This window comes from Venturia canescens, chromosome 1 (assembly GCF_019457755.1).
Source record: "Venturia canescens isolate UGA chromosome 1, ASM1945775v1, whole genome shotgun sequence".
Lineage (NCBI taxonomy): Eukaryota > Metazoa > Arthropoda > Insecta > Hymenoptera > Ichneumonidae > Venturia > Venturia canescens.
The window spans coordinates 37,887,491-37,902,091 of NC_057421.1; the positions used below are offsets into that span (position 1 = coordinate 37,887,491).

The window sequence follows — 14,601 nt, forward strand, 5'->3', positions numbered from 1 at the left end:
TTGTAATTCAAAAGTTATTTTAAAGTGTCTAGTTTTCGTGTTAAATTTGCCATCGAACGAGATGGGATTATTCGTAGAAAATCTGTTGATTTAGTTTCTCGTTAAATAATTATGCATTTTCAAAACACGTTTGTATTATAGGATCATTCGATTGATACATTTTTTTTTTATTTCTCGATAATTCAAACTGTTAATTTTCGTCACATTAAAAAACATCAGGTAACGCACCATTCATTGACCTGCTGAAAAAAAATATTTTGCAATACAACTTATTTTTATTTTTAATTGCCTTCAATTGAAGCAATCCTCGATCCGGAAGGTAATGTAATCTCATTACAACCGACGTTATGCAAATTTGCGTGTACTGCGTTTTTCAGTTTTTGTTTGTTTGTTAAAATTTAATGAAATTTAATCATTGGAAATTTTGTTGTTTTCCAATCGCCTTTAATGATCGTGACATCGAATCGGACGAATAATATGGGTTGGAAAAAATTTTATAGAGTTTTGGTGATGTTCTGAGACGAAACTGGTCTGGCAACGGTGAGATCCAAACGAGCACCGGCTGCAGCGATAAGCGGAACCGCTAGACAACAGTCGCAATCCTCGGTGCTGGCATCATTGACACGTAAAATTCTGTCATACGGTCTTAATGCACCATCGCAAGGACCACCGGGTCTTAAACGGTTTATATAAACACCGCGCTCGTAAAGGCCGTCCGAAACCGAAAATCCAAAGTCTTCGTATACTGGGTCTTTGTGAAGCGAAACATGAACGATTTGTTGAGGTCTCGTGTCCGCTCCACTTCTTTCCTGAGACCTGAACATCAAAATTCACAGTTCAAACACAATACACGAAATGAAAATAGAAATAACGTACTACAATGATTAATGAAAAATAAGCATTGGAATACTCGTGTATGCTTTTAAAAAGTGGGGAAAAAAAGCCAAGTACTAAACCGCAGTTGCATATCTGGAAAATGACCACTCGAAATTGCTAATGTCACTAAAAAATAAAATCTACATTCCCAAAACGACTTTAATTTATTCTGTCTTAGCACAAAAATAAAATCATATCATTCCAGGCAGGCCACGTACAAGTGATGTTTCTTATTCTTCAAGAATTTTCCAAAAAAAATTCAAGTTTTTGAACAAAAACTTGGCGTGCGTGGTTTTTTAAAATGGGCTCGGTGAAAGGTCTCTCTGCGAGCCTGTATGAAGAACAACTTTGAGGAAGCTTGAATTCATATACATAAATCTGTGCTGTTCGGAATCGAAGGACGTGGTAATACGCAGATTGAAATTAGTTCGGTTACTTCAGTATTCAACTTTTACTTTTATTTTAAAGAATTTGATGATTTTTTCCAAATTATTAATTATATTAAAAAAAATATTAATTACACAGCCACACAAAAAAAAATAAGTTGATTGTGCGGCGGATGCGGCTATGCTTTTCCTACGTATTTTGAGCTGTTGAATCGATATTCGAGGTTAGAATTCAGATCCTGTGTACCATTTTTTTGATAACTCGAAATGATGATGTAAATAGGCCATCATCTAAATCTATATTTGATGATGCGAATCCATATCCATTTTTTCTAAGGATGTAAAAGAAATCTATTACATAGGTCGTTTGAAGAAAACAAAGGTGCGTTATAGCAAAAAGTCATAGACATTTAAGCAATTCCAGATACTTTAGAATGTTATCAGTGGAGTAATATCGGACTTTGAAAGTGTATTATAGGACGGTGGAAAAATTTATAAATATATGAGTCTTAAAGGTATTTTTAACCCGTTGGCGTTGAAAAATGCGTTTTTTCCGTAGATTTAGCCCAATAATCAGTTTCTGCAGGTCCTGGATCCGTGCTCTTTGGTTCCTACAGCATTGATACTTATGGCCTGATGTGAATATGTGAGTCTATTAAGCCTACGGACCCTCCCAAAGCGATCTAGTTAACGCTAAACGAGAATAATGGCCTATTTACATCATCTTTTGGAGTTATCGAAAAAATGGTACACAGGATCTGAATTCTAACCTCGAATATCGATTCAGCAGCTCAAAATACGTAGGAAAAGCATGGCCGCATCCGCCGCACAATCAACTTTTTTTTTTGTGTGGCTGTGTTATATATTGACATTTTTTCATAATTCTCTTTGCATGCATTCGATGACTCTTCATTTTTCTTTTTTACTATTTACCCCGGATAAGGAGCCATCGGCAGATCCAATTGGCCACTGTCTATTGAAGCTGTGTCCCAAAGTCTCATGATTTCCGGTACAGTACCGCAAACTTCGCCAATTTCACCCCAAGAATCAACTGCGCTGTCGACGCTCGGTAAACTTTCTCTCGCCGATCTCGATATTCCTGTTGGATATTGCTGCGGTATCGTATCGCTTGAAATACTGCCCTCTCTGACACTACAATAGAAGAATTGAAAAAAAAAAAAAAAATATATTAAATTCACAAGTCGTTATGAAGTAACATGGTTTTTGTAATAAATATGGGTCATTCCAAGCCAAATCGACCATTTTTGAACTCGACCCCTTTCTATTTCGAGGAAATTTTTTATCTTTTTCTACTGTACGAAAGAAATTATTCAGAATTTTTTCAAATTTTTTTCCCGACCTAAAAATAGTTGTGAGTTTTTTTAAAAAATGGCGTTAATTTTGTTCAACTTGACAGACATAACGCTTTCGAAAGATGATTTATTGGGATGTTTTTTTTTTTCAAGTTTTGTCTTCGAATGTACTTTTCAGAAAAACATATCAAAAAGTCATACAAATCCATCTTTAAGGTTTTTTTTTTGAGAATTTAGATAAAAAACGAAAATTATGGGATGATTGCCATTTTTATTTTTTTTTATCCATAAGAAACTTTGACATTTTCTACAAATTCTCTGACATTCTTCTAGTGTGATCTTTTGGCTTTTTATTATTTTGTTTCCATTCGAGAAAAATTTTTTTTTTTCAATTCAGCTTATTTCTAATGACACTACTTTGAAAATCGGCAGAATAACAACCGTCCTCTTTACGGCTCTACTCAAAAACAACGCTGCTCCTAACAGCTCTACTCTCAAATTTGAAAATCCTCTTTTGTCTCCTCTTTTGTCATTAATCTTCTGTGTTATCCGCCTAGAAATGTCAAAGAGTAGAGTATTCATACGTAAAATAAAAATCTTCGGAGTGGAAATGTTATCGAGTAGATTTGTAAGAGTCGAGTTGTGTTGCAACAAGTCAACAATGCTACTCTCAGTAATGTATTCAATAACAGTTCTCCTCTAATACATGCTCAAAGAGCGGAGTTGTTATCGTGTAGAGCTGTAATGATGTACCTGCTAGTTAACAACTCTATCGATAGTCATTCTCGATAACAACTTCGCTCCTTAACAACTGCGGATTTGTATAGAGAACGTCCACCCTCTTTAAGGAGTTTCGGTACAGGCGATACAATGTTGCCATGCTAAACCATGCTAAAAACATAAAAAATTTCAAAAAGTTCAAAATTTTATCAAACTTGGTCAACATATTCTTTAGTGCCAAATTTGACAATACAAATTTTTTGAGATTTTTCTTCTACACAGTTATCGAGTAATTGATCACTAAAGTTCACTTGTATAAGCATAGCGTTTCCATATATATAGGTATACATTCCGGGCATAAGAAATCTGCTTTAATGCGTAATTACTCAATAACTGAGTAGAAGAAAATTTTGAAAAAATTTGTGTTTTCGCACTTGATGTTGAAGAATATTATCACCAAATTTCATCAATTTCTTAATATTTAGACTTCTGTACCGAAACTCCTTAATCTCTAGACGACCGGAAAGTCGATATATCGGCTCGCCCTGTGATATGAACTTTGTATGTAGTTGATACGTGATACCAGGAACTAATTTGGACACTTTTCAAGGATGTTTTCAACTGTCAAATCCTGGTCGTCTAAAGGTTAACATATTATCTACTTTGATGTGATATTAAAGATCATGGATCATACATGAGTAGACGTAGAGATGTTATGAATTTCGGAGTAAAGATTTTAAGAGCAGAGTTCTTTTTTAATAGAGCCATAAAGAGGACGGTTGTTATTCTCCCTGAAAAGCTTCTAGGATGTAACGAGAACCTTAAACATTGAAAAACAATGATAATTATAAAAATTAAAATCCTAATTATTAGAAAAATCTCAATATTTTGAAGAATTTCTTTGGTACAATAGAAAAAAATAAAAAAGTTTCCGCCATAAATGCCTCATATGTATCATTATGCGTTAAATTTTGTAAAATACTTGGAAAAAAGAGCATTTCTTCAACAATAATAGTACGTTAGCAAGATTTTAAAAGATACCGATACCCGAAATTCATACAGTTCTCATAAACGGTATAATAAGTGGGATCACTGGAAAAACCGTTCCGTTAAACCCGATGACGAAAAATACATAATGATGTTTTTATGAGAACCGTAATGACTCAATAAAAAAAAAACCTCCGTAAATATGTTTCTTATCTTGCAATAAATTGCCGAAATTCCATGAAAAATTGGAAGCGGAGTTGGGTAAAAAAAATTACCTGGAATCCGTTGAAGTATCTGGTTTTCGTACTGTCAAAGCAACGACCGAACTTCCAGGTCTGTGCAACAACTGGGCAGCTTGCCTCAAATCTCCGGGATCCAATTTCTGGCCGTCTATGGCCAACAAACGATCTCCCGGTGCCAAACTTCCGGTTCTATATGCCAATGAGCCCCGTCTCACTTCCGCAATAATTAAATCTTCGTTAACCGTGAGTCCAAGATCAGGCTGACCACCCAAGGGTCTCGCTACCCTCACGGTGAACACTCCCGAACTTGGAACAACTGTACCGCCGACCTTGTATTCCGTAACCAGTTCAACCTAAAGTCATATATATAAGAAATTCGATATTTTTGTCAAAAAGATGAATTTCTATTTATCAGTATCATTAATCACTTTTTTTCAATGGAAACTTGAAAAATGTCGTTACTTTGCTCAGGATATCTGCTTAAAACTTGACGTTCTATACAAAAAATCGGAAATTCAGAATAAGGTATTTTACACCATGTGAAAAAATATATGAAAATATATGTTTATGATAGATTTGGTAAAAAGTAAACGAGAAACGTCAATATTTATTTATAAAATGCAATGTAAATTTTATAATTCAATTTTAAAAATCGTCCTTTTTCATCTGTTTTTCAAATTTCTAAAACGCCATCCGCCATATTGGATTCCAACGTGACGTCACTCCGATAGTAAACAATCTAGATTCTTATCGTGCGCTCTGTGTTATTTTGAAATTTTACAAGTTATTATGTACGCTTGTGGACTTTTATCATTCATTTTATTAAAATCGCATCATGGAAGGCGGTTTTGTGAAAGCAAAGAGTACAAATCTACCAATGATAAATATGTTGATGGTGGCGATGAATTCACAATTTTTGTGACATTTTTACACTTGTATTATCGCATTCAGGCACGAGACACCAATGATATACTATTATAACTCATTATATTCACAAATCTCTTGTTCCTTGGTCTTTCGCAATCGTATTGTTTACTAACGGAGTGACGTCACAAACCAAAACAACATGGCGGCTAGCGTTTCCGCGCGAAAATTGAAATTTATAAATAAAAAATAGTTTTTAAGACACTTTTCGGTCTTATAAGATTTAAATAAAAATTCCACTAGTTTGTTACGATCTCAGGATTATTTTGAAACAGTTTTCAAAAAAACGTTATGGTAACGACGAGAATTATCGACTAATGATTTTTTTGGTGCTACCAAAAAAAAAAAAAAAGAAATAGAATGGTTATTTTCCTCGCTCTCACAATGAATCGAGAATCAGGTCATTCTTATGGCGGAAATAATCCAGATTCGAATTTGAATAAAAAATCACGACTGAATTCTTCGATGGAGATTGAAATGGGACCAGCTTATTCGAAAGCTAGAGCAGCATATTTTTAGTGCCACCACAGGAGACATTTCATCTGTCCCAGTAGTGGAATTTTCTCTAATTCGTTATGCTGTCGTTATTATGCATTCATAGCAACAGTTTTAACACATAATCCCTATCGTTACCATAGCGACGTTGTTCAAATTTTTATTCAAATTTGAATCTGAATTATTTCCGCAATAAGATTGGTTTTTTCTCGATTCAGAAAAAAATGAGTGTGATGAGAACGGTGCGCTTGTACTTCTTCCATTGATAAATTTCGTTTCAAGCTCTGGCTTGGATTGTGTAATTGATAGTTCATCAAGATCCTCTTCGTTTCCTAGAGCGCCTGGAACTGCTATTGCTTCACTGAATACATGTTATCATTCGTTTTTCGTGGCGGTACCAAAAAAGCAAGAGTTGTGATTTTCCTCACTTTCAGGCGTGTATCCTCAAAAATGAAGATTACTATGAAGATATCGTGAATGAGATAAAATTACATAAATATCACAAATGTTTAAAATATCTATATTTTCAATAACACGCTATTTCACGCTTTATCTTGAGCCGATAGGTCAATTTGCTAATTGAAAAAAAAAATCATTTAAATTTTCGATAATAATGATGTTTTATTTAAATATTAGATTTTTGAAGCATGTTCTCAGTTGGTGTAAATGTATCTTGGTTTGCTACTCCCGTACGCCGAAACTATTGATTTCACGGAAAAATGGTAAGCACATAAATTGTAGGAAATTTTCTCTAGTTTAAATTGTTACATAACTATTTTCATCGTAAAATGAGTCGGAAAGAAGATATTGCCAAAAAACTGTCTTTGAGCGCCATTTTTCCAATATGGCAGCACGAGCTGCGAAGATACGAGGTGGCAAAGTGGAAATTTGAAAAAAGCACGTCGAAATCAATAGTCACCAATTTTCAAAACTCCCGGAAAACTTTCCCGGTAACCCCTTTTTCAAGCACCAAATCCCCACTCTCCAATATTTCTTCAACTATTTTTTATTTCTTCGCGTATTAATTCGATTTCAATGTATTCGCACTCGTTTTTATTACTATGAAAAGAAATTAGTGCTACGATAGAATCGATGCCGTTATTGTATAAACATAATCTTCGGAAAATTCGATAAAAATGAAGTTTAAACGACCTGATTTAATGCATCAATTCTGAAGCTTCCTCTTTCTTTTTTTCTTTAGTCCGCACGATTCGAAAGTTAAAGAATATATTGCTCTCCAAGATTTTAATATTCAAATGCGCAAACTTTCTAATACGAAGTTCATTAATTTCAAGATCTTTTCTCTTACAAATATACATTTTGTAAATTCATGGGTAACATAATTTGACACGAATTTTTCATTGTACTCGAGTGTTCCATCGTTGTAAAAGTAGAATTTTTTTTTTTTACTACAGAAACCGAAGCAAGAAAAGCAGAGAGAAAATGATAAAAATATGCTCAGAGAAGCTTAAGGAACTTAAGAGGATGGATCAGTCGGTATATCGCAACCGTGAGTGCGAGAGAGATAGCTGCAAATTTCAAAATCGAAATTCTTTGGCACAGTTTGACCGATTAAAAAAAGGCTCTGTCAGTCGATTTTTGCCATCGATCTGCGTAGGCTGACAGAGCCTTTTTTTAATTAGTCAAACTGTGTCAAAGAATTTCGATTTCGAAAATTCCAAGTGAGGTTAGTGACGATACAATATTGCCATGTTAAACCATATTAAAAATATAAAGAATTTCAAAATTATAAGAATTTCATAAAATTTGGTAAATGTATTCTTTAAGGAGGGTGGCTACCGACGATACAATGTTGCCATGCTACACCATGTTAAATACATTAAAAATTTCAAAATTATAAGAATTTAATAAAATTTGGTGAAGATATTCTTTAGGGCCAAATTTGACAATAGTACAAATTTTTTAAGATTTTTCTTCTGTACAGTTATCGAGTAATTGATCACTAAAGTTCAAGTGTATAAGCATAGCGTTTCCATATATTGTAACCGAAACGCTCTTGCCGACCTGGCCTGAACGCCCCCACGCGTCGGTTCGAGCAACCTTAATAATAAGGAGCAGGTATGAAGGAAACGCGGACACCGTGAGTTTTAGTAAAAAATAAAATAATCAATTTTATTCAGATAATTTACCGAATTCTGACAAAATAAAAGAAATTTTGCGCTTTGGCTCGCTGATTTCTAAAACAATTTTGTGTTTTGTGTTTTAAACTGTCTTGCTTTGTTTAATCGGATCAAAAATAGTAATTAGAGAAAAACCAGTTTTAAATTTAATGGTCGCGTTTGTTCTAATCTTTCGATACGCCTCAAACTTAAAAACCCCTCGATTCAATATTTCGTGCTATAATTCATTAAACTCGATTTTTCCGATGTCCTGTTATGTTCGCTTCGAAATCAAGTAAATCCAAGAGTATTTTTCGTTTTTACAAATTCTTATTTTCGTTTTTGATTCGATATAAATTCTAGCGCTATCTATCACCTCTTGGATTATAATTTTTCTAAATTGGTTTAGATCTCCCTGCCTGGACCACTTCGGACAATATTTTTCAAATGAGAATTTAATTTTTAATAATTGGATAAATTTTTAATCCTCAAACAATAAGGAAAAAAAAATGAAAATGGCAGGATGTAGACCGCGGGCTATGGGATCGAAACGTCGCCGAATCTTTCCGAGGGTCCGAGCATCTACAGGGTAGCGGTAACCTCCCGTCCACGTGTTATGAGATCGAGATGTCACCGAATCGATCCGAGAACTCCGTGCAACGGAAAGCCGGAAATTTTTAAGGTTAGGTGCGGACCCTGGATTATCGGATCGAGACGTCGCCGAATCGCTCCAAGAATCCAGGCATCCAAGGAAATAAGCAATTCACCGTCCACGGGCTATGGGATCGAGACGTCGCCGAATCAATCCGAGAGTCCCCGCAACGGGAATCCCAGAAGTTTCGAGGATAGGTTTTATTATTGTTGAGGCCGAAATAGAGGTGTACTGAGAATGGTCCGAGTTGACCCTTCAGCCAGGGAGAACTGTCTGACGAATGAGTCGCGCAGCGCTTCTTATACCCAGTTCCCCACCATAAAATTCTCGAGCGCCGAGAATCTCTGTTTTAGACCAGTTCTGCGCATCTATTTATAACGCCTTTTCTGATTAGCCCGTTACCATGATTCGCGCTCGCCCGTTGGTTGACCGGGCTAACATACGATGCGCGGACTACCGCTTTTCATGTTTTTCAACTTTGTGTGATTATTAACAATAAAAACTTCAATTTGATCAGTTATTATTTAATTTCTTCTTTAATTTGGCATTGTTACTTCGTTTAATATGATTCGAATAAATACAATCGCTAAAAGTCACGTACGCGGCGCATTAACGCTCTGCTCGCGCATGCGTCGCAGTCGATTTTTACATTTTTCATTTGTGATTAGATTTTATATTATTAATTTGACTTGTGATCATTTTTCTTAAACTCGTGTTATTTTTCTGATGATTTTAATCGTAATTACGCACTTGGGCGACTTAAAATAACAAAATGCTACATTTCAGAAAAATATAGCGCGGCGAAGTTCAGAGCGGTGCCGGATCTAAAGATCGCAAAGTTTTTCGTTCGTTCCGACGGGCTGGACCGTCTCGCGGAGTGTTTCGTTACAATATATAGGTGTACATTCCGGGCATAAGAAATCTGCTTTAATGCGTAATTATTCGATAACGTTGTATTTGGTGATAATGTTGAAGAACATTATCACCAAATTTCATCAATTTCTTATCATTTTGACGAGCGTAGCCACCCTCCTTAAAAATATATGAGACAATATGAATTTTTTTATATTTTTTTACCACCTAGCTCTCGAGTAATTGAACACTAAAGTTCACGTGTATTAGCATTCTCGTGCATAAGAACTTCGATTTAACGCCCAATTATTCGATAATCGTGTGTGATAAAAAAATTTGAAAAAAAATTGCATTTGTATACTTGATGGCAAAGAATGTTATCGCCAAATTTTATAAAATTCTGATTATTTTGATTTAGTGATCCACCCTCCTTAAGGTAATGGAGCAGTCGCTATCTCGCCACCGTGAGTGCGAGAGAGATAGCTGCAATTTTCGAAATTGAATATGTTCGATACGGTTTGATCAATAAAAAAAAGCCCCTGTCAGCGTATTTTTGCCATCTTTCCGCGTCCGCTAACAGAGCCTCCTTTTTTTGATTAGTCAAACGACAGCGGAGAATTTTCATTTCGAAAATTCGGTGAGGTGAGGTTAGTCGACTGATCCATGCTCTTAATACTTCATGGAATATAAGGTTCTGGATTTGTTGACAATACCTGAGGGGATTCTAGAATCGCAGCGACTTCAGCAGGTTGTAAATCTTGAAGAATTCGTCGATTCATAGCGATTATTTTGTCGCCAGGCAAAAGTACGCCGCTTCTTTCAGCGGGGCCTCCCGCTTCGAGAAGATCAACAACATAATTGAGTCTGTCGTCGGTAGGTCGTAGTGCGAGACCTAACCCTCGATGATCGGGCCTCAAAAGAACGGTCAGACTTTCCTTAGTGTAAAGTGTTTGATTCGCACTCTGTTGAGGTTGTCCACGTCTTTTGACAGTTCTAGATGTCGCGCTTGGCGCTCGTGGCAATATTTGGAGTCTTGCTATTCGACTATTTTCGGCGACGTTGCGCAATAGTTTCGCTGCACCAATCGCGTCGTGTACTGGGTTGTCATCCACTGCGAGCAAACGGTCGCCCGGTTGGAGAGCGCCGCAACGATCGGCAGTGCTCGCTGGTCGAAGACTTTCGATATAAACTCCGCTCGGTGTTTCCCGCACTGTCAGTCCAATCTCTCCTGAACGTAATTGAGAAAATTTTCATTTATATCAATTATAAAAATATTCTTATTGAGTTTTTCTTGCCGAAGCGTTTGTCTCCCATGGAAAAGAATTTTTTTTTTAATCAAAAAAATATTCGGATCCGCTACGATGTTATCGCTTCAGAATTTTTCCCAGGAATTCCTCATTCGAACGAAACGACATGTGAGAAACTTGTCTAAAAAATGTAGGGAATCTCTGCGTTTATTTTTTGAAGCCCCAGAGCGCATCACACTTGACAGAAGGTAGATGGGGGTGAATATTCGCTATCCAAGATTACGCGATGATTTTTTTTGTAGGCAAAAATATGAATATAGGTACTGGATAAATTTGCAAAATTTGGACGCTAGTGACCATGTAGTTTAGCAGCAAATTGATCATCGACTTTCTCTGACACTCGTCACCCCAGCACACGAAAGTCGTACACACCATGAAAAGTTATTAAATTTTTTCACATACTCATATCCAAGATAATTTGCAAAAAGAATTATTGAAAATCTGCTGAATTATTAGAAAACATCTGATGAGAAATGATTCAGAATACACGACAAATGGATTGGTAACGTTTGGCAACACTATGCATTCAATATATATTCACATGTGAGGTCAGTTCGACCTTTTGGTCATATATATTCTCGTTCGTTTGCTTCGCGACGTTTTTTTGTCAGTTTTTACAAAACGACCATTTATATCCCGGTAAATTTTTTTATCGTTAATTTTTTCACTTTCCTCCACTGCATTACTACTTTGAACAGTAAACTCACTTCATAACCTATAAAATTTGTAAACGAAACTGACAGCGTGACATCAGCAGCAGCGGTAGCTGTTGCACCACGCAATAAAATTGTATAAAAATGTTGATTCTCTACCGATTATATTTCTTAAATAATAAAATGATTATTTGAAAGTTTCGTCTTTTAAAATTTTCGAAAAATATAGTTGGTGCAAAGATAACGTAGCGCCGTCACCCATCTACCTATTCGAACTTTTATACGTCGAGCATAAATTCCACTGGAAAAATGTGAAAGAAATCGAACGTATTTACCAGAAATTCCTCTCTCGAGTTGAACGAGAAGCGGACCGGAAGTAGCTGCTCTGGCTTCCTCCATATTGGCGACGTCGTATTCGATGGTGAGTGAAGCGACCGGTGCATCGGAGCTTCTTCTCAATGCTCTTTGTGCATCGGCGAGACTGAGTCCTCGTAATTCGGTGTCATCGACCGCGAGTAAGCGATCGCCGGGTCTGACGCGTCCTTCTTTCGCGGCTGGACCGTCCGATTTAACTCCCGTTACGACCAAAGCTCTGGATAATCCTCCTCCTCGTAAAGTCACACCCAAACTTCCGCCCTCACGTTCTACTCGGACTTGTGCAACTTTCGACGAAACGCTGGACGGTCCGCCACCGCAGTCCGTTTCGTCGAGGATCAAAAATTTGTGAGAACCGTAAAATTGTTGCTGATGTTGCAGCTGCGAACTCGACTCGTCGTTACGCGCCGATTCTGAACTCGCTGTTGTTGCTACACTCCCGGGACGCGCACGATTCTTGTGCGAACGCATTGTCGCCAGTCTCAGAGAACTGAACATCGTGGACATCTAAATTTCTTTATATTTTTTTTAACTTTTTCTCTTTTTCCAAAATTTATATCATTCTTCATCACATCGAATCATTAATTTTAATCAAATTTTACGTTACTCCCATTGTATGGTTTCGTTCTTCGGCTTACACGTGCGAAAGCGGCTTATGTACGAATAAGTATAGTTCCGAAAAGTAAACACACATATGTTCTTTCTTTTCCAACTAATTTATACCCAGCGGTTCAAGAAATAAAAGAAAAGTCTCGGTTTTCGAATATCTCATCTATATTTCTTCGCACTTTCGTAACTCCGCAACTGCGGACACCCAATTCTATCTGCTTATAATTACGATCGGGTTGAGCCCCGCGATCGTTGCTTCATCCTCATCTAAACGCAACAAAATAAAACAAAGATCTTATGTATTTTCGTCTCGAAAACTTTACCGAAAAAACCCTTGGCACGTGGAGAAAAAACATTATTCGAATGAAACCGGATTGAAAGAGCAAATACTGTCTGGTTCAATTTTTCGTTTCCCGATTGGTTAAAAAATTATTTATTCAAATTTTTCTTGCATCGAGAAATGAAAACTTTGCATCTCTAGAAATTTTACCTCGAAAGGAGAATCTACAATTTGTATCATTATTATTATCGTCATCGATGACTTTTCATTATAATTGTTGATACTGTAGATGTATTTTTCGATGAAATTTGGCACAGGTTAACCTCAAAACATTCGCCCCGTTCGAAAAAGTAGAGAACCGTTTTCGAAATCGATTGTCAAGTTAATCTTTCTTGCTTTCCAAACTTTTGATGACGCAAAGGCATCGCTCGTACGATTGCGCTTTTTTCTTTTTCAAGGAAGCACTTCCATATATTCATGTGTAAGTTTGTTCGAAGAATCATTTTTCAACGATACTTGTATCCTCAGGTGAACAGTACTCGCGACGACACACATTTTCCGAAATTTCGAGAGGTCGAATCTTGATCCACATCACTTCTGACCAACATCATAATCGTCTATTTCAATGTTCGGTTTAATTTTCATTTAAAAATTCGTTCAATTGAAAATATTGCAGTTTTCTGAGACTATTGAAGTCTGAAAAGTCAGATTTTCTCCACTGCACTGCGTATATGAAAGAATTTTTTATATTACAAAGTCAACGAAATTTAAGGGTTTCTCGTAATATTATGTGCTGATTAAAGCACGCACGAAAGTTTGTTTTCACCACCCACACACACACTGTACAGGAATTTCGTAACGGTGAGAAAAATATCCGAACGTATAACCAAGAAGGTTATAATTTATCATGCCTCTCAAATGTTTACGATAGAACTTTTTGCCAACCGCACTGTGCACAGAAGCTTCAATATTTGGGAATTCTTTGTTTAGATTGTCTACAAAACCGAAGCGGAATAATTCAAGAGCACACGAGACGATACTCCTGAACTCCTCGTGCGCCTATGGCCGCGAACATCATCGTATAACTGAAGTGGAGAGTGTAGCGAATACGAACACGAGAGAGAGAGAGAGAGAGAGAAAGAGAGAGGCAAAAGCACACACGAGTGCGTGTCGGGAAAGAAGTCTCCGTCCAATGGTATAGGTGTAAGAGAGCAAAAAGAAGCCGGAGCAGACGAAATCTTGTGAGATTTTCTTTCTCTCTCATTACTTCTCCGGAGTAGAGTTCTCTCGAGGGTTTTTCATATGCTTCTTTCTTTTTCTCATAGTTGGAAAACTTTGTGGATTTCGTTCTCTCTCAATCCTTCTTCCAAACTCTTCTTTTCTGTCTCGCTCTTAAACGAAAATAGAACCTTCCACCACTAGGGTCGGATCACTTCGCGAGACGAGCGTGAAAAATCTATTTATAAAATTTTCCACGCCCTCGCTTTTCGACGCTTTTCGGTGCGGCCCTGCCGCACCGTGTCTTTTGCTCGGTTATTTTATACTCGACGCAAAACATCGCACTCGAGACCTTTTTATACGTTTCTTCTTTTCTTCCTCTTGGCTTATTCTTTATCCTCTCTCAACGCATATACGGACCTACCTCTTCGAGCCTCTCACTCGCTGGTCTGATCGTTTGAAACCTTTACTCAACGATTTAATCGCTTCCTTCGAGCTTCATCGAGCAAGAGACGAGAAAATTTATTCGTAATATGAACGAAGAATTTGAAAAATGGAGAAACTCGTTTCGATGATTCACGCATTTGCGAAC

The 14,601-nt window shown here is 36.8% G+C and overlaps 1 protein-coding gene across 2 annotated transcripts; it reads right to left on the minus strand.

Annotated features, from left to right (window-relative positions):
• Positions 1–170: 170 nt before the first annotated feature.
• On the minus strand, positions 171–14,060 carry Grip (Glutamate receptor interacting protein). Of its 2 annotated transcripts, XM_043430997.1 has the most exons (6): positions 13,002–14,060; positions 11,863–12,778; positions 10,281–10,795; positions 4,558–4,877; positions 2,196–2,414; positions 171–816 (listed from the first exon to the last, which is right to left on the minus strand). In XM_043430997.1, exons 2-6 carry the CDS (start codon positions 12,407–12,409, stop codon positions 495–497), a joined length of 1,923 nt encoding a protein of 640 aa, XP_043286932.1. In that variant the 5' UTR covers positions 12,410–12,778; positions 13,002–14,060; the 3' UTR covers positions 171–494. The 2 variants fall into 2 exon arrangements, with proteins under 2 accessions (XP_043286932.1, XP_043286926.1); XM_043430991.1 differs by having other exon boundaries at positions 11,863–14,060.
• Positions 14,061–14,601: the final 541 nt, after the last annotated feature.